The sequence below is a fragment of the Podarcis raffonei genome, chromosome 2 (genome assembly GCF_027172205.1).
Source record: "Podarcis raffonei isolate rPodRaf1 chromosome 2, rPodRaf1.pri, whole genome shotgun sequence".
Classification (NCBI taxonomy): Eukaryota; Metazoa; Chordata; class Lepidosauria; order Squamata; family Lacertidae; genus Podarcis; species Podarcis raffonei.
The window spans coordinates 101,181,982-101,201,412 of record NC_070603.1 but is presented as its reverse complement, the minus strand read 5'-3'; the positions used below and the strand labels follow the sequence as shown (position 1 = coordinate 101,201,412).

The 19,431-nt window shown below is 44.5% G+C and overlaps 1 protein-coding gene across 8 annotated transcripts in view; it reads right to left on the bottom strand.

Annotated features, from left to right (window-relative positions):
- Positions 1–472: 472 nt before the first annotated feature.
- The window catches only part of ADAMTS9 (ADAM metallopeptidase with thrombospondin type 1 motif 9), a 139,195-nt gene continuing 120,236 nt past the window's right edge, over positions 473–19,431 (bottom strand). For 5 of the 8 annotated variants that reach the window (XM_053378295.1, XM_053378297.1, XM_053378298.1 and 2 more), the window contains 10 exons: positions 17,677–17,847; positions 14,734–14,928; positions 12,959–13,091; positions 12,317–12,411; positions 11,435–11,529; positions 11,200–11,333; positions 10,060–10,151; positions 8,399–8,503; positions 1,742–1,836; positions 473–740 (listed from right to left, as the gene is read on the bottom strand). In XM_053378295.1, the coding sequence (XP_053234270.1) occupies positions 1,747–1,836; positions 8,399–8,503; positions 10,060–10,151; positions 11,200–11,333; positions 11,435–11,529; positions 12,317–12,411; positions 12,959–13,091; positions 14,734–14,928; positions 17,677–17,847 (1,110 nt within the window). In that variant the 3' untranslated portion in view covers positions 473–740; positions 1,742–1,746. Of the gene's footprint in view, positions 741–1,741; positions 1,837–8,398; positions 8,504–10,059; positions 10,152–11,199; positions 11,358–11,434; positions 11,530–12,316; positions 12,412–12,958; positions 13,092–14,733; positions 14,929–17,676; positions 17,848–19,431 lie in introns of those variants that run through there. The other 3 variants (XM_053378299.1, XM_053378300.1, XR_008329108.1) reach the window with 3 other exon arrangements.

Below are 19,431 nucleotides of genomic sequence, written 5' to 3'. Positions count from 1 at the left end.
GTATGGGATTCAGCTTTTAAAGCCTACAGGATACTAATAAATATTACCATGTTAGCACCAAACCAGTAGCTGTTAGCACTGGCCAAAAGAGGTCACATGCCATTAAAAAAACACACCTAAGAAACAATTATTGATAAAACCATTGCATCATAATGTGTGTTCACTGAGTCCCTGTGTAGCGCTGATTGCCTTGTGAATTAAAAAAATAATAATCGCAATCATCATTGTATTCTTTTGCTCATAAGAAAAAAATGCCAAAAATACCCCAATGCAAACCGTTTAGCACCTTGCAAATATCAGTGCAGCCTGTAACAGGAAGAGAAATTACTGATTGAAAGTAAACAATTGAGTACAGTGACAGTAAAAGTATCACTTTTGTCATAATGCTACATATAATGTAGAGTACGTAAAATGCAGTGGTGTGACTGCAAGATTTTTTTAAAAAATTAAAAAACACACAGGATAAGCAGCCTTAATATAAACATTTTACGTACAAAAATATTAAATCAAAAATAAATAATTCGAGACATAAATATTATACTTTACAACATTAAGAATATACAATATATATATATACACACACACATACGCACACACTTGCACACACAGGTACACACACACACATATTTGGATGTGCACACACACACACACGCACAGAGGAAGAAGTACAAAAAGGAAGGCAGAGGTATTGCTTCATTGTCCTTCATCTGTCTTGCTTCAGCTCCCGGCAATCAGAAACCCTGGGAATTAAAAGCATAATGGAGAGTTCTCATCTCTACTTTCAGCACTATTAATGCATTTAAAAGAAAAGCGCAACCCAGCCCTTCACAGAGGCAGATATCTGCACAGCAAGGAATATGAACAGGGCTCACTGTTTCCCTCTACTCTTTGTTGCACAGCTGAATCAGGGCCAGATGCTTTTGATTTCCATTTGAACAGTAATGTCCTCAAGCGTAAGCCCTGATGTTACCAAATCACCGTTGTGCCATTTCGCTTGGGCTCTGTAATGCTGATTATTCTCCATGGGCTGCACACAAGAGTTGCAGAGTTGGAAGGGATCCCGAGGGTCACCTAGTCCAACCGCCCCCAGCAATGCGTAATATTCAGGTGACTGGCAGCCATTCCCACAAGCTCGGTGCAAACTTTGGGAGCTGCCAAGATGGCGGGAATGGCTGCAATCTCATGTCTGGTACTATTTCCACCTGGCTGCGTCATGAAGAAGCCCAACAGCTGTTGCATGAAAGGAATTCAGTGGTACTACTTTCTGCACATGCTGAGGGCTAAATTAGCAATGGACACACTATAATGAAAGCTAAAGTGAGGTCCCAGCATTGGACAAGGGGGAAAACACAGGGTTGTACCAGCTTTCTTTTCAGTTCCCAGGGTACTGTACTGTGGTGTTGCTAACCTACTGAATTTCCTCTCTCCAACAATGCAGAGAAAATTGCATTCCCCATCCCTCCTATGTGGGCAATGCGATAGCTGGTGGTTGCTATCCCGCTGTGCTAAGTTCAATTATGTCATTAAGCTTGAATCAGTTGGGATCGTTATACCCAACTGCCTAAAGCTTAGCTGCTCGCTCAGTGCACCATAGTTTTGAGCTGTGGGGTTATGATGCAAAGCCTGAATACGTGGAACGAAGTTTCACTTGAAATAAATGTTTACCTGATTTGGTGTCAGGTTACTACCACTGCTATTCAAATGTAGGGCTTTATAGTAAAATGCACAAATCTGAACTTACCATTGCTACAACACTTGTACGTCGAGGCCAGTTCCAGATGATGGAGTACACTTTCCGCAGTAGCCGCCACATTTCCCTATTACTTTGGTACCATCCTGTGAGTGAAATCACAAAGCAGATCTCAGGAGAAAGCAACCAAAATCTGTATCAAGTAAGATACTAGAACTGTGACCGTAAACACATTAATTGGGAAGCAAGTCCTTTTAGAGACAATGGAACTTACTTTTGAGTAAGCCTGTGTTAAAAAATAGCAATACAATTACCATATTTTTCGCTCTATAAGACGCACCAGACCACAAGACGCACCTAGTTTTTGGAGGAGGAAAACAAGAAAAAAAATATTCTGAATGTGAAAGCAGCAATCCCTCTTGCTGTTCTGACTTCTGGGATAGCTGCGCAGCCTGCATTCACTCCATAAGACGCACACACATTTCCCCTTACTTTTTAGGAGGGAAAAAGTGAGTCTTATAGAGCAAAAAATACGGTAAAAACTGAAATGTGTGTGAGAAAGGCTGAGCAAGCGAAGGTTGGAACGTGAACATTGTGTTTGCAAGAGAACCATGACAGAAGGCTGGAACAACACGTATGCAGGAGCTATTGCTTATAACTGCTGAGGACAAAGGAAGGAGGGAAAGTTGCTTTGCCTTGTGGTTAAACCAACAGAAGCCAGTTGAAGGAAGTACTGCCATATGTGGTCCTAACTCCCCCTTTGATTTTAAGTGTATAAATGCTTGTGCTATTTTCATACTTGGTGTGCCAACCCTCAACGACTTTTTGCTTAAGGTTGAGTCACACTGCCCTTGAAATGGCTAAACAAACATCCTGCTTGATTGACAACTGGAGTCAGGCTCTAACTGGCTGCCCAGGCTGAACCCACAGGGTATTGGTTACTGGTATTTCCCCAACACATGCACAACGTGGGGAATATCTGCTTTTAAAAGATGTGTTTATTTTGCAATGAGAAGGGTGGGAAGCAATTACCTGCCACTGAAAGACAAAAAGGACATGCAAGAAAAACCGCCAGCCCATCCTAAACTGATCCCCGTGCCAACGTTTTAAAATATTGTGAATATTAATGAAATTCTAATATATACAAAGTAACACAGCCTCTCCCTTCCGCAGTTCAGTGGATATCAAATTCTGGCCAGCGTAATCTATGCTAGCATACATAAAACCACAGCAAAGCCTTCCGCACCCCGTTGTGTGGCTGATAGCTTCTTCTACCTTCGTATGTTTTTACACTCGGAAGCAGCAAAATATATCAAAGCTCGACCAAGCTCAATGGACGACTTTCCAAGCCTTTTTGTTGTTGTTACGCTGTGGTGTCTGAAGCTTCTGCGCTTGATACTATTGATCTGTTGATGCTGCTACCACCTCCTAAGAGCATCTTTGCTCTCATATTCTCCTGCCACCTACGCTTCAAGAGCTGTGCCTCACAGGTGAGCCAGGTAACGTGATGTGCCCTACATCGATTGCCTCTTAGGTTCTGCTTTAATTTGGTCAGTCGGGACTCCCTCGGTCTTTGTGCTCAGCACTCATCTCGGTTGCTTCAGATTTCCCGTCGAAAGTGTCGGGATCAAGCCAAAAGTCAGAGCCTCCAGCTCAGCTCTTAGTCCAGAGGAATTTGGCCACCCTCCAGGTGCCCGGCTTGATTCCTTATGACCTCCCCTGCCAGCGACTCCCGGCAAGATCAAAGGAGGTCTCCAATCGGCGATTCTCCTCAACGTGAAGGAGAACACACCACTACCTCCCCCTCCCATCTCCAGGGGGGGGAATGAGACAGACAGAAATGTATTTACATGCCTTTATTTCTGTCTTTCAGCAGTACAGAGAAACATGTCTGTACACTTTGATTCCAACTGCAGAGAGAGAATAAACCCCACCCATGTACTTCCAGTACAGGGTCATGTGCTGCTCTGAGGTAACATCCGGCTCTCAGAGCACTTTACAGACAGTCCCAGTTTCCCACGGGACAATCCAATAACATCGGTTTGCTGTTTACCATTCCAGCCACCTGGTGCTTGCTTCTGCATTGCTCCTTTTTCGTAACATCCTCCCCCAAAAGAATCAATGCGTGTTGCAGCAAGCAAAGCATGATCCAGAGAAGAAAACAAACAGTTGTTATACACATAACACTCCCCTGTTGTTTCAGTTCCACCCTTGGAACTCCCCGCCACTGGTTTCCCCAGTGTACCTCTCTGGTTGTCTGGTTTCCAAGGAATGAGTGCATCTGCATTACCTTGGCTAGCAACTCTCTGTTGTGTCTTTGTCTCTGACTTAGACACAGCTCCAACCTGTCCTCGGTTGTTTACAACAGCAACACATGCAACAGCTAAGTTAGCAAACTCTTTTGAGTACCTCTTGGGTGGTTGACCCTTTGTAACTCTCTCAGACCTACGTATGAGGTGCTGATCCTCTCTGCTCACTGGTCCAGTCTCAGGACTCTTTGGAGAACTAGTTCCAATGGTAAACAGTGGTTCATCCTTCAGTTGTGAAGGCCTATCTATTGTGTGAGACTTCCTCTCAATGACTGTGACAACTGAGCTCTCCGAGCTATCAGTGTCATCACTTTCAGTACAGCTGAAATCAGTGAAATCATCATCATCTGAATCGTCCTCAGTGGGAAATGTGTGTACTATCACTCTCTCCTGTTCAGGATCACTCTCTAGAAATTTTGTGAGAACCACCTGACCAGATTCAGACAAAATTACTCTGTAGAGACCCTTTTCATACCCCACAAAAATGCCTCTGGCATTTTTTACTCCACCTGGAGCTTCTGTTCTCACATGAGACCCAAAAACCTTGAAATGGGCAACAGAAGGTTTTCTGTGGAACAGTTTCTCAAAAGGAGAACTTCCCAACTCTTTTGAAACCTCTCTCACTTTCGTATAACAGAACGACATTAGAGACTCGGCCCAGTACTCATGAGGCAGATGTGAACTTAGCAATTGCGCTTCCATCCCCTTTTGCAATTCTCTGTTCACCCGTACACAGACACCCCTGTTCCACGCTTCCGCTGAAACAGCAATCTTGTGTCTGATCCCCTTCTTCTGCAGGAACCTCTGGAAATCCTGTAAAAGAAAAATCTGCTTCTCATCTGTGAATAGACAATCAATGTTAGCATCATGCATACTCTTAACTTTGTCACAAAACTCCTGAAACCTCTCTAAGGCTTCCTGTGGCTTTCTCAACACATAAACCCAGACATAGTTTGAGAAATGATCCACACACACAAGATAATATCTTGCATTGCCTCTAGATGGTTCTAGAGGACCAATCACATCAGCATACACCCGCTGAAATGCTCTGTTGACTCCGGTCTTCTTCTTGCTCACACCTGCAAGAGAAACTAGGTTAGACACAGATGAATTACATTCCATGTAATCACTTTGTGCAAAAGTCAACAAATAAAGTCCATCCTTCTGTTTGGCAGAAAGATATAACTCTCCATCTTTGTAGATCTCGCAGCTCTCAGCATCGTAGGACAGTTTCAGTCCTTTCTTTGCAATCTGCGAAACACTCAGCAGATTGAACTTCAATTCAGGAACCAAGTAAACATTGTTTATTGTCAAGTCCAGACTCTTAAGATAGACAGTCCCCACGCCGGCCGCTTCTAGCTCCTGACCATTGGCCTGTGTCACAGTGAAGCTTTGCTTCTCAAACGTTGAAAAGAGTTCTCTGTGTGGGGACATATGAACTGTCGCTGCAGTGTCGATAATAAACGCGTTCCCAACATCTGGCGTGGTTCCCTTCGCCATCAAAGCCTTTGCAGGTTCCACCATAGGCTTGGTATGACCTTTGCCTGACGCCTCAGGCTTTGCTGAGCGGCCCTTCGCTCCTTTTGGCTGACGTGGCTTCTTACAGCTCCGCTGAAGATGCCCAGCCTGTCCGCAACTGTAACACTGGACAACATTCAAAGCTACAGCATCCTTTCCAGTAGCCTCATCGGTGGGGGAATTAGAACTCCGTTCCTCCCTCCCCCTGTCCTTTACTTCCAGTGCAGCATGCCGGCTGTGTTCTTCTAGAACCACGGCACTCAGGGGCACTCCCCCCTTCTTGGCATCCATGCTGAATCCAAGAGTCAGCTGTACACTCAATCTCAAGCCAGCTTTCACTTTCCAAGCCAGTAAAACTCCAAAAGTCTTTGTTTACTGCTTCACTGGCAGGCTTGCCTTTGGGCTGTTTTCAAAAACCTTGCCCAGCTGCGCAGATACACTTTCGATTTCCCAGGCTCTTCTTAGGCCACTCAGTAACTGGCAGACGTTGCCTAGCAACCTGCTCAGGACGGAACTCCTTATCTAAACCACAGGAATTCCTGGTATGCAAGCTTGCTCTTTCAGAGCTGTTTTTCTCAAACGCAGCTTGTGAACCAGAAAATAAATCTTTCTGCGTTCATTCTCTCTTGCCCAAAATGCAGCATACCTTTTCCGTTGCCTTGAAACACACTCCTCTCGGTGTCCAGCTGTCTGTTTCAGCTTCTGGCTGCAGGCAGACGCTTTTCTTTATCTCCTTAGGTGCAGAGGATGGCAACGATTCATCGACCTCTCACCTCTCTTGCAGATTCTCATAGATCAGATAACCATCGGTTTGCTACCAGTTGTCGGGATCAAGCCAAAAGTCAGAGCCTCCAGCTCAGCTCTTAGTCCAGAGGAATTTGGCCACCCTCCAGGTGCCCGGCTTGATTCCTTATGACCTCCCCTGCCAGCGACTCCCGGCAAGATCAAAGGAGGTCTCCAATCGGCGATTCTCCTCAACGTGAAGGAGAACACACCACTACCTCCCCCTCCCATCTCCAGGGGGGGGGAATGAGACAGACAGAAATGTATTTACATGCCTTTATTTCTGTCTTTCAGCAGTACAGAGAAACATGTCTGTACACTTTGATTCCAACTGCAGAGAGAGAATAAACCCCACCCATGTACTTCCAGTACAGGGTCATGTGCTGCTCTGAGGTAACATCCGGCTCTCAGAGCACTTTACAGACAGTCCCAGTTTCCCACGGGACAATCCAATAACATCGGTTTGCTGTTTACCATTCCAGCCACCTGGTGCTTGCTTCTGCATTGCTCCTTTTTCGTAACAGAAAGGTCCCTCTCTGCGCTGTCCCTTTCCAGATGAGCCTAACGTCTTTTATTTTCACTTGTCTTTTGCCATTTTAATTGCGGCAGCTGAGGTGGCAAATGGCTCAAACGGGCAAACAGCTCTCTTGGTTCAGATGCCAGCACAGTGCAGCCAGCCACTAACAGCAAGGTAGACACATACGTTCTCTGGGCCATTCCGTCTTCTGCGGTCTTGCATGCCTGGGAATCTGTATGGAGTCTGCTAGCGTGTGGCAAACCCATTTGATTCTTGAAAATATCAAGCCCAGTATTTGCATTAATCGGTTTGACGTGTTTGAAATGGCCCTAGGTATGAGGTACAAACAAACCTAGACAGCATCTTAAAAAGGAGAGACATCACCTTGCCAACAAAGGTCCGTATAGTAAAAGCTATGGTTTTCCCAGTAGTGATGTATGGAAGTGAGAGCTGGACCATAAAGAAGGCTGATCGCCGAAGAATTGATGCTTTTGAATTATGGTGCTGGAGGAGACTCTTGAGAGTCCCATGGACTGCAAGAAGATCAAACCTATCCATTCTGAAGGAAATCAGCCCTGAGTGCTCACTGGAAGGACAGATCCTGAAGCTGAGGCTCCAATACTCTGGCCACCTTGTGAGAAGAGAAGACTTCTTGGAAAAGACCCTGATGTTGGGAAAGATGGAGGGCACAAGGAGAAGGGGACGACAGAGGACGAGATGGTTGGACAGTGTTCTCGAAGCTACCAGCATGAGTTTGACCAAACTGTGGGAGGCAGTGGAAGACAGGAGTGCCTGGCGTGCTCTGGTCCATGGGGTCACGAAGAGTCGGACACGACTAAACGACTAAACAACAGCATGATGTACGAAGGCCAGTTTGGTATTCTGGAAAAATGAAGGTCCTTGTTTTGACAAGAGGCCGTATGAACTGCCTTGTGGTTCCCAACTTCCTGCTTATCAATAGCATTCGCTGGGTGGGTTTGGGGAAGGAGAAACCCCCTCAGCCTACCCTTGTCCAGTGGGCATTGTGAGGACTCCCCCCCCCTTTACATTTTGTGTGCTGAAAAGTGCCACAGATGTGGCAAACATACTAACACATAACCGATGCTAAATGGAGGCTTTACGGTGCTATTGTTGTACCTGGATCCACAAGGATAGGAGGAGGGAGGTGAAGAACCGCAGGCACTGGAAAGTAATCTCTTTGGTACTTTATTATGCTCAGTAGCACTGTCAGAGCGGGCTCCCAACTGCATGCTTCCTGAGGACTCAGACAACTAATTAAAGAAGTGTCTGCACCACTGTGCTCAGTGTTTTTAGCTTCACGGTTAAGCAGACCCACTAATTAATTGCAATAATACAGATCAAGTTGAATTTACTCCAGTCTGTGGCTCTAAACCCACCAATTACAGACCATGCTTCACAGTTCTTATGCTTCACATTAGAATTCAAGAGGTTATTTTAAACTCCCCCCCCCCACCGCCCCATATGTACAAGGCACAATTTACAAAGGTACATTACAATACGATTTGATAGGTTAACAGGTACGATGTCACAATTAGCTGCAAGTTAAAAGATTTTCCTTACTGGTGATTTTATAATTTCAGAAACCGCGTAATTCCCTTGGGAAAGCCATTTTGACGTTTGTGTCACGGACAGGCCGGTTCCAGAGAGGTTGATGCTAAAGCGGCCCTTGAAAATGGAAAAGGATATGCATCAGGTCTGAAATGACAGCTACGTAATAAAATTCGCTGAAACGAAGAAAAAGAAAGAAAACCTAATTCCGAACGGTGCTGTTCTCCACTGCCACAACCCTGCAACCCCACCCTGCAACAACAAGCCGTTGTGTCATTATTCTAACAAGATCTCCCCGGCAATGTTTTCAATTGTTCCAAGCCCTCATAGCGATTAGCACATACTGTACAAATCACAGCAGGAGTGAGATTAAGCATTTCTTCCCCTCTGCAGCTTCCTGAGGAAAGGCTGTTTTTGCTGCAGATCGCCAGCTGAGGGCATCCTTGCCCTTTCCCTAGTAATCTCTGCTGCTCACTGGAGAAAGTCAACTTTCCACTTTTGAAGAGACATCATTCCCCCCCCCCTTTTTTTAACCTGGATGGGGGAAATTCGATTTAAAAAATAAATAAATTGTAGCATCTGCCACACTCTTGTTTGCTCACTGGAACGCCAATCGTCCTTGGCTCCCCCCCCCACGCTTGCCACAAAAGAAATGGGTCTTTGTGCAGGACTCTCGATATCTTTAGGAAACAATGTAATCACACATACAACTAAATGGCTTAGGACCACTGTGCCTCAAGGACCGCTTGCTCCCACACACACCTCCCCAGAGATCCACAAGATCTTCCTCCATCACCCTTTTCTGAGTTTCACTGGCATCTGAGCTGAGGGGCAGGGGTAGGGCCAAAGGCAGGGCTTTCTCTGTGGTCAGTCTTTGGAGTTAACCCCCATAAAGGTTTACCTAGCAACTGATTTTGATATCTTTTCAGATACCAGAGAAGACCTTTTTTTGTTTGCCCATGCTCTACGGGGAGCTGGCTTCAGACAGCAGGCCTGTTGGCAGACCAACTCTGCGTTACAAAGATGTCTGCAAACATGACATGAAGTGACATGACAACGTCAACCCCGCCATGAGGAAATCCCTCATAGACGACAGCAGTGGCTGGAGACAGTCAGTCAGGTTGTGTATCCATAGCGGTGACCAAAGGAGGAATGACCACTGGAAGAAGCATACAGTAGAAAGAAAAAATGCCATGGTGCATCTGCAGCAGCACAACCAGACGCCTTCATCTGTTCCGGCTGCAACAAAACATGTCACTCCCATATCACTCTCTATAGTCACAGCAGGTGCTGCAAACTTTCAGCGGTCTGACTTTTCCCTCCTTCAACCGTCTCCCAAGAGAGATGGTTGCCAACAAGAGCTCTCTAGGCTTGTGTTTTTACACTAGTGTCTCTTTTCTGTCTCTCTACTGTTTAATCTCTTTGCCCTTTTTAATGTTCACGTTGTTTGAACAGTAAATTATTGTTCTAATTGTCTGCTGTCCTGACAATCCTTTGTGGTTAAGGGGTGGAACGTGATTATACAAAACCAATGTCTGTCATGCTGACAAACGGAAGTGCTAGATTTGGAGGGGCAGCGGCTGGAGAGCGACTGTTCCGATCAAGAGCAATTCATATAATGCTAGAATATAACAAATGGAATCATGGTTTGAGAAATATTGTTGTGGAGATACCTGTGGGCACTTGGCTGCACTGTAGCAGTCCCCAGCAGTGGCGAAAGGTACAGGTCGTCCATCAAGCGTCTGCGCAAACTGCAAATCGGTTGCTGTGAAAAATATTCGGTAAGAACCAGAGAGACAAAGGGAACAGAACAGCAGGGAAATGGAAAGGAAAACCGAATGCATTATCTGATCCCCATTTAATATGGTGCACCTGCCTTTACACATTAATCTTGTGAATCCGCTGGGATCCTCCCTAAACAATAAGGTTGGCCATTAAATGCGACACTCGGCGTAACACGTGTGCATGTTAAAATTGTTAAAATTGAGGGACAACTCATTTATCTTTAAAGGTGGAGGCATTCTAAATATGCAGGATGCCAGTCTTTTAACAATATTTTTTTACATAGGGAAAATATGCTCAGGACCACAGGGGCACCGATGGTATATCTGACCAACATCACCTTTGGGCTTATTCCTTTAGATGTTTCGCATCACGTTTGACACTTTTGGATTGTCCTGGGAGTAGAACAGAGGACTTGAATTCAGAAATTCTTGTCGAGTTCTTCTGGGAATGGCATGAACAGGCTTTGGATAGGGTCCTACCATGTGTAAAGAATCTAATTTCCCTTGGCCTGGCTCAAATTCCACTTCAGTCAGTAGGAATTGTGTCCAGTTCCAACTGTGGTAGAAATAAAAAGCTACCACATTGCTTCTATGATTTCCAGAGGGACTCAAATCTGAAGGGAGCTCTGGGGAGGCTATAGACCTTTTATCCTGAGGGTCTATCATGCCACTGGAAAAAAGGCAGGAGAATCATATATGAAACATAACTTGCAGGGCAAACATTTATGATTTAAATTCTGCTTCTGAATTCAGGAGGAGAAGGAGAAGGGAACAACCTGAATGTGCAACAAAGTGAACAAATTCAGACTAAAAGGAAGAGTTGTTCTTTCTTGCTTCAAGTGAACTGAAGAGAAATCCATTTTTTGGTGGTTTTAAACTACACGACCATTCAAGTACAAAGTGCTGTAGTATAAAATGTTAACTTAGGTATTGTAAGGACCTTACCCTAGCTTTAAATTGAAAATTGTGCACACACACACACACACACACCACAGAGCATTTTGAGGGCAAAGCCCTATTGTTACTCACTTATTATTTGCATAGTGTTCAGGTCCAGCCTAACTTTGCTGAAGGCGGAAAACCCAGCTGCTGTGTAATCTTTCCGACACTGGCAGTCTTCTCTTCTGCTTCCATTATATGGACATTCGGTCGGGTTATGTAATCTGAATCAAAAGAAAAGCCCTTTTCTACTCATGACAAGAAACATAACACCAGGAAGAGAAAACAAAGCATTGCCAAATGCAGAGTGCCTTGATGCTCTTACCTGTAGCTGTATACTTCTGAGAAGTTCTCCGCTTCGCCATTTGCCAGAGTCACATATTCTTTTGGTCTGTCAGATTCCATGCCAGTACAATATATCTGAGAGAAACAGGCCTTCAGTTTAATCAAACATCTAATGCTAGGTGTTAAATGAATGACTAGGAAATCAAAGGATGGAAAACACACAGGTAGAAGTCACAAGAGAACTGAAATGAATATGAATTATTAGTTTTTCATACACACACACACACACACACAGTGGACACTCGGGTTGCGAACGTGATCCATGGGGGATGCACGTTCGCAACCTGCAGCAGTGTGTCTGCGCACGTGCGGGTTGCGATGCGGCGTTTCTGCACATGCGCAACCGCTGAAACCCGGAAGTAACCTGTTCTGGTACTTCCGGGTTTCGGCAGGTGCGTAACCCGAAAAAACGCAACCTGAAGCGGCTGTAACCCGAGGTATGACACTGTGTGTGTGTGTGTGTGTGTGTGTGTACATATATATATATATGTGTGTGTGTGTGTGTGTGTGTGTGTATCAAAATGCAAATTGGCCTCAACATGCATGCACATAATTAAAATTCAAATGGTCCAAACACCCTCACATGGACACAAAGGGATTGAGTACTTCCCACCCCCCTTAAAATCAAGAGGTTGAATGTACTGGATGAACCAGGGAGTTCTATTGACCATGAGGGCAAATGTGGAATGAAATATTTCCAAAAGAGGGATTATAACATTATAAGCAACCAAGTTTTAGTTCTTCTAGAAATGTACCATGGACAGTCATTCTCCAAAGTCATCTGATCTCTGAGAACTCATGCAGCCCTGGAAATTCAATGAAATGCACACACAGAAACGATGCAGAAGTGGCTGAGCCATACCTTGAGGAGCTTTCCTTTAACTTGAAGGTAATATTCTCCATCTTCAGTGGTGACTTTGAGCCTTTTTACTTCTTTGCAGCTTGTTGGTAATTCACCTAAATTAAAGAATTATTAGTAAATAATAATAATAATACAAAATTTCAGAATGCAAGCTCTAAACAGCTGATTTTTCGATTGACTTGCTTAAGATCCAGGAGAGAAATTCCCCGTGGTAATGTCCGGAAAAATCTGAACATAGGCAGCCATAATCTGTATCTATCTATCTATCTATCTATCTATCTATCTATCTATCTATCTATCTATGAGACAAACACCAGTAATACTGGTCCCATTTCCTTTCAGCAGTGGCCTGGTAATTTTAAAAATGCGGCGTTTAGTTATTGGAAGGTTATGTGCTCCTATTGCCAGCCGATGACAACTCCTCTAACTGAAAAACAGAATCACACACACACAGACAACCCCCCCAGCAATGGCATCTAATGGGGGCATTTGGCTACCCACCTGTGTAAAGCTTCATGACATCAATTCAGTGGGGACAGGAATACAGAATTAGAGGCGCTTGATTGTTGCCAGGGATGGTTATAGCATTAAAGGGAAAGTTCAGGTTCTTTAAAAAAAAAACAATTTGCAAAAGGCCCTTACAGTCATGAATATTGTGGCATGTCCTCCTTTCTTCAGGTTTCAGTTCATCAAGACACAAAGGGCTCACTTGGTCATTGTTTGTAAGGCACTGAACTGACCGGTGCATTACTCCATTCCCACAACTCACCGAACACTGGAAAGCAAAGGAAGTAAGTTCAGTTCAACTGCTGAAAACACCCGAAAGTAGGTAAGACCTCAAGCAGCCTCCATTCTGATTCCCAGGTTATGGGTGCAAAGAGACCAGAAGTATGGCAATGCTATTTTGCTCTAGCGGAAATATACTTTATTCTGAAGCCCACAATTCCCACATCTTAAGGCAATAATAATCATTGCAAGGAAAGAACTATGGTCCACTATTCCACTTGTTCAATATAATGGATTAACTCCCCTCCTCCCCTGGCCATCAGCAAAAATGTGCAATAAAAGGCCATGCACAATGCAATTTCTGAAGCCAGGTGAACATCTATCTTAGAAATATGAAACTCACTCACTCTGCTGGAAAAGCTTCTGTCTAAAGTCATAGGGGCTGGATTTTATTTTTGTATCCAAGCGTACAAACGGTTGGTCACAGTCAGATTAGATCCGTCTGAACTCCAAACAAATGCCAGAAGCTCTCTGATTGCAAAGGGTTTGTGTTAAAAGGAAAGATTTGTATGTGATCCTGTAAGTGGATTTCCCAGTAGCAAAATTCCATAGTTCCGAGACACACTAGGACCACACAACAATGCATTTGGGTCTGAGAACATTTTAATTTACAGTAGTTCATTTAATGGTGCCCTGACAGCCTCCTCTCTTCATTTAGTCTCATTTGGCCTGTGAGGCTGTTTTATCCAAGCCATGCCCAGCCATATACATCAAGTGTGGGACCTGAATGTGAAGGAACAAGTGGCCTTAAAAAAAAGCTTTGGACTTGTTGCTTAAAAAGCTTTGGACTTGTTGCTTATAAATTTGGCACCAAATGCAAGACAATCAGAGCAAATGAGTGAAGCCAATCCCTGCTAAAAGTGAGGCTTGAAGTCAGTGCTGCTCACCTAACTTCAAGTGGTGCTCAGGAATGACTTCAAGCGCTGTTGGGACTGGCTACACTCCAGTTTCCAGTCAACTATCAGCTCGAACCACACCATATCAGAAAAATGGGTTTCCCACCACTGAACTAAATGATGGATCATCATGGTGATGCCAGGTGTTTTACAGGTGAGCAGTCCTGCCGACCTATCACAGCCACCCATCAGAGGTGGGGGAGCTTGCGGTCCATCTTGGAGTGGGGGAAAAAAATTGCGCCCAATTTAGCCCCATAGCTGCCAAAGGATCGCACTGGTTCTCCTTGAGGATGGGGATTATTGGCAAAGAGAGATCACCTATGTGATGGAAGGAGAATCTCCCTGTAGCTACACTCAAACCCAGAGCATATTCTGTGCATTGGCTGCTACTTCCTGTTCATAGCAACTGTTTGTTCAACTTACAGCTCATCAGCAAAATTGGCAATTTTGTTAAGCTACCCAATCAATGCAGGCTGAGCAGGGGATGAAAAATCATGGATTTTCCCCACCCCTCCTTCCAAGTCAGGGAAAAATGAGTAAATTCAGATGTGATTGACTGTGGCAGATTAATGTGATTTCCCCCAAACCTCATTTCCTATTGGTTCTTTAAGGTACCTTTCCTTTAAGGCAGATAATATTCCCCACCCCCTATGTTTTCCTGTTCTTAGAGCAGAGTGGGCTACACATTAATATTAAACAACAAATAATAAAAAAGGAGTAAGATTAGAAACATACACTTCCCCAATTTCCAACTCTCCATGATGCCAAAACTGGGCACTCGCCTAGATAGCATGACTGCACGTTTGGTGGTTGTGTTCCTGGACAGTTGACTGTGTTCTGATAACCATACTCATAATGATCCTTCCCTGTGTAAATTTCGCTGCAGGAAACCAGCCTTTGCTTGTAGCCTTTGCCACATGTCACAGAGCACTATGGGAAGAAAGAAAATCAAATTGTTTTGGTAACATTAGGGACGCTCAAAGTAAGCTTTTGAAAAAGAATAAATGACCTAGCCTTTAAAGCACTAAACGGCCTCGGTCCAGTATACCTGAAGGAGCGTCTCCCCCCCCCCCATCGTTCAACCCGGACACTGAGGTCCAGCACCGAGGGCCTTCTGACGGTTCCCTTGCTGCAAGAAGCCAAGTTACAGGGAACCAGGCAGAGGGCCTTCTTGGTAGTGGCGCCCTCCCTGTGGAACGCCCTCCCACCAGATGTCAAAGAGAACAACAACTACCGGACTTTTAGAAGACATCTGAAGACAGCCCTGTTTAGGGAAGCTTTTAATGTTTAATAGACTATTGTATTTTAATATTCTGTTGGAAGCCGCCCAGAGTGGCTGGGGATCTGGTGTTTCCCATTATTCTCTTCCTGCCCTTAACCACTCCTACCTCTGATATTTAAGGCCTCTATCTTATACCCTAGTCAGCACCTCCACTTAATCTGTGATGTATATCCTCCTTCCCCCTTTTAGAGCAGGCGCCAAAAATGAGATAGTAAAGGATCGGAAACAGATTGTCCTCTATAACCAAGGAAGTTGGCCACCAAATTTGCTATTCCCTTCTTATTCCCAGGCAGGATTCCTAGTATTCTGTCTCTGTGACACAGTCCAAAAATTCAGAGTGTGCCAAGGAGATGAAAATGAGTAAAGCTGCCCCCACATGCAATTTCCTCCCCGCACTGCCCAAATGACGTTACTGTCATCTAAATGCGAGCCCTTTTCAAACGTTTAGTCTGGATTTCCTCTTACTGCAAAAAATATATATATATTATTAGGTAAAAATAACACTGCTGGTGTGGAAGATTGTTAGCACAATGTTTCAGTGAGTGGTTTGCAACAAGTAGGATTACATTTCGATGTGTGGTCTCTATGACCACATTCCTCCTTCGGTTTGCTCCCCACATGAGCACAGCTTAGCACAACCCACTTTAAGGGAACTATTCCATCAAAATATGAACAAATGTGGGGAATTCCCTTGCAGACGATCATTGCTGCATGCACATAAAGACTTAAAACAAATTAATACAGAGATTCTGCAGAAGACTTTTTTATCGGAATTTTGCTATAATTTGCTGTTATAATCTACTAATGCACACACAATCACATTGTTTTTACATGGTATGGGGGGAATAAACTATTATGTGCTGCCATTGAAGAGAGTGCATTTCCCCACACTCCCGTGGTGAGGAATATATTACAAGTTACTGCTGGATCGAATATCTTGTGGTTTCCTGTAGAGTAATATCAGGGAGTCTATGGGCCACACACTGTAATCTGCAAACAATTCTACACTGGAAATGTTTCCACGGGATGTCAAACCAAAGTAAAACAAGGTGGTTGCAAAAGAAGCAGATGAATATTTGCCTGCAATGCTAAAAAAAGAGAAAAGAATAGAAGTTCTTTGCCTTTATACACCCCCCCTCCTTCAGCATCAGCGCCTAAGAAGAGCTTGAATCATATATTCGAAGAAGAGTTTCATATATAGATGGCAAGGCCTCATGAACCTAACTGAAGCATGATTATGTATGCAGGACTGGAACTATGGCAATTTAAAGAAAGAATATGCTATGGAAATTTGCTTTGAGGCCATTTGGGAACAGCACCATTTATGGTAAAGGGCCAGAAAACAAAATGGAGGCACTTCCAGTGGCAAAGGCACCATCTCTGTTGACTACCCAATCCCTTTCCCTTACTCTTTACCAACTCCTGTAGCTCTTTCTGTCATCTTCTCCATTTATTCATTCTCTTTTATCACTCCATTCCCTGCCCACCCAGAATCTGAAACTATAGAGTAATTAGGGAATATTATTCAAAATCCACCTGCTCTGGATAATTTATTAATTTATTATGGCACCATCATTTAGATTAGTAGTACAGAAATATAGCCAGGTCTCTCTTCTACCCATTTAAGGAACGTACCAAGAACCATCACCTCCCTCAATAATCTAGCTTTGGGATATAGGCGAGCCCAAAGAAATGTGGAATGAGGGGTCAGCTGAATCTCTTCGCTCCTTCTTGCGCCAGACATCCACATGCATTTTCTTTTCATGCTTCAACTCCATTCTGCTCTAAACAAATTCCTTTTTCTGCTAGGTGAGCAATAGCACTGCCATTTCTCAATGGGGCTTTTTCCCGGTGCAAAATGCTTCTTTCATATGATGCAGAAGGAACAGGCCAGGATCCATCTGTTTCCTTCTGTGCTGAGCTTGGGTATACATGGGAAGCAGCTGATTTCTCTTGACAGGTGTGCTCAGTGTTGTGGGGGCAGAACTGCCAGCCCAGATTTGCTCAAGAAGTAGAAATCTGATCTTTGTATTTACGAGAACAAATTGTTATTTTCAAAGCTGTCAGGTAATTCCTTAGCCTTCTCCCTCCCAGCCTAATTTTCTTTTTGTTTCCTCAACAACTGGACCAACAGTGGGCACCTCTGCTGGGTATAAAATATAGGGACTGAATAGTAACCTCTCCTGCTATCATTCCCCATCCTGACTCACTTTTTGACAAACAAATCAACCAACATAAAGTGCTATTTTGCAGAAGACCACTCGTCAGCTCTTGGAGAAAAACAAGGAGCATTATAATATATGATTTGCATATATTATTCTTGGCATTCTGGGTGGATGCAATTAACCAGAGCACAAAAGCAGAGGCTCCCTCTTTTTGCCTTCCTGCAGACTTACCTCTGACCAGTCCCCTGTAATCCAAATGTATTCGCACGGCGCCAGGTTGCAGGCCTCAATATCAGATGGCCTCTTGCTTGAATCGCAGTGAAGGCTGTCGGCCTTTTGCATATCTTGATCCACACAGGTCACCTTGCGATATCTGGAGCCTTCGCCACATGTTTTGCTACACTGTTGAAAGAAGAGATCGGAAAGAGAGTTTGGTGACCGTGTGGCAGAACTGATGCAGCGAGGGAGAAATATGGTGGATGGCAGGACTGGTGTTGGCTGTTGAGGGAGATTGCTTTTTGAAGTTTTGAAAAAGCTTCAGCTGCTTCCCACTTCCCTCCTTCTGTGCTAGATCTAGGACGGAGGCTCGGAACACTAGTGGCGCATGCCATAGGCTGGAACTGGGAAGCCGCCCTCTTGACAATGGCTCCACCTTGCACCACCACATGACCCATGACTGGGGCTTAGAGTGGAACTTATCTGAGGGACAGCCAAAAGGAGCGAGGCCTAATTTGAAGCATAGTAAAGGTAAAGGGACCCCTGACCATTAGGTCCAGTCATGACCGACTCCCACTTTATTGTGCTCATCTCACTTTATTGGTCGAGGCAGCCGGCGTACAGCTTCCAGGTCATGTGGCCAGCATGACCAAGCTGCTTCTGGCGAACCAGAGCAGCACACAGAAATGCCGTTTACCTTCCCGCCGGAGTGGTACCTATTTATCTACTTGCACTTTGACGTGCTTTCGAACTGCTAGGTTGGCAGGAGCAGGGACCGAGCAACGGGAGCTCACCCTGTTGCGGGGATTCAAACCGCTGACCTTCTGATCGGCAAGTCCTAGGCTCTGTGGTTTAACCCACAGCGCCACCCGCGTCCCAATTTGAAGCATACAATTACCCAATTAATAGGAATATGCTGGTAAGTCTACTATATGACTTCACACCAACACATGGTCCAGTGTCACTCCTCCTTCTGCCAGCCTCTATAGCTGTCAAGTTTAGGTAGATATATTAGAACCACAGTGGCAGAGACAAAATAAAGTTCTGCGGACCAAGGAGGTGGAAGCAGCCCTAGGATATAAAAGCACTGCATGTGATATATGGTGTGTTTCTTACTTGACAAGATCCTTCTGAGCAAGCAGTGGGGAAGAAAATGGGTTTGTGTTTCAGGGTATGCCGTAACTTCATTCGTTTATTTAATTAATCGAAATGTGTAACCCATCGTTCAGCCTTCGAGGTATGTTTTTGACGTTGGAAAAAAATACCCCACAATTTGAAACGCAATGAAACAAAGCAAATGTAATCATAAAGCACAGCAAATGAAAAATACAGACAACGAAGGCAGAACAAGTTCCACAGTCTGCACTGGAAAAAGCGACAGTGAATTGCATTGCATCTGAATGTGACCGATGAGCCAGCCGGCTTCATAGATACCTCAAGGATGCTAAGAGAATTTAGGCAGGGCAAATGGCTCCACACCACAATTTTAAGGTAGTAAGGACTAGGCCCTAGGTCGGCAAAGACCAGAATTTGCACTTTGGATTAGGTCCAAAGACAACCTGACAGCCAGCTCAACTTTTTCAGCACTGGCAAGATGTTGCCCCTATAGGAAGTCCCTGTTTGCCACCAGGTTACACATTTTACCCCAGCTGAAGGTTTCAGACCATCTTCAAGGGCTGCTCCTTGTAGAACGTCATTGCAAACAATTAAATAACAGTAGAATAAGTTCACTGGAACTCAATGAGAATTGTAAACAGGACTGCGGAAAAT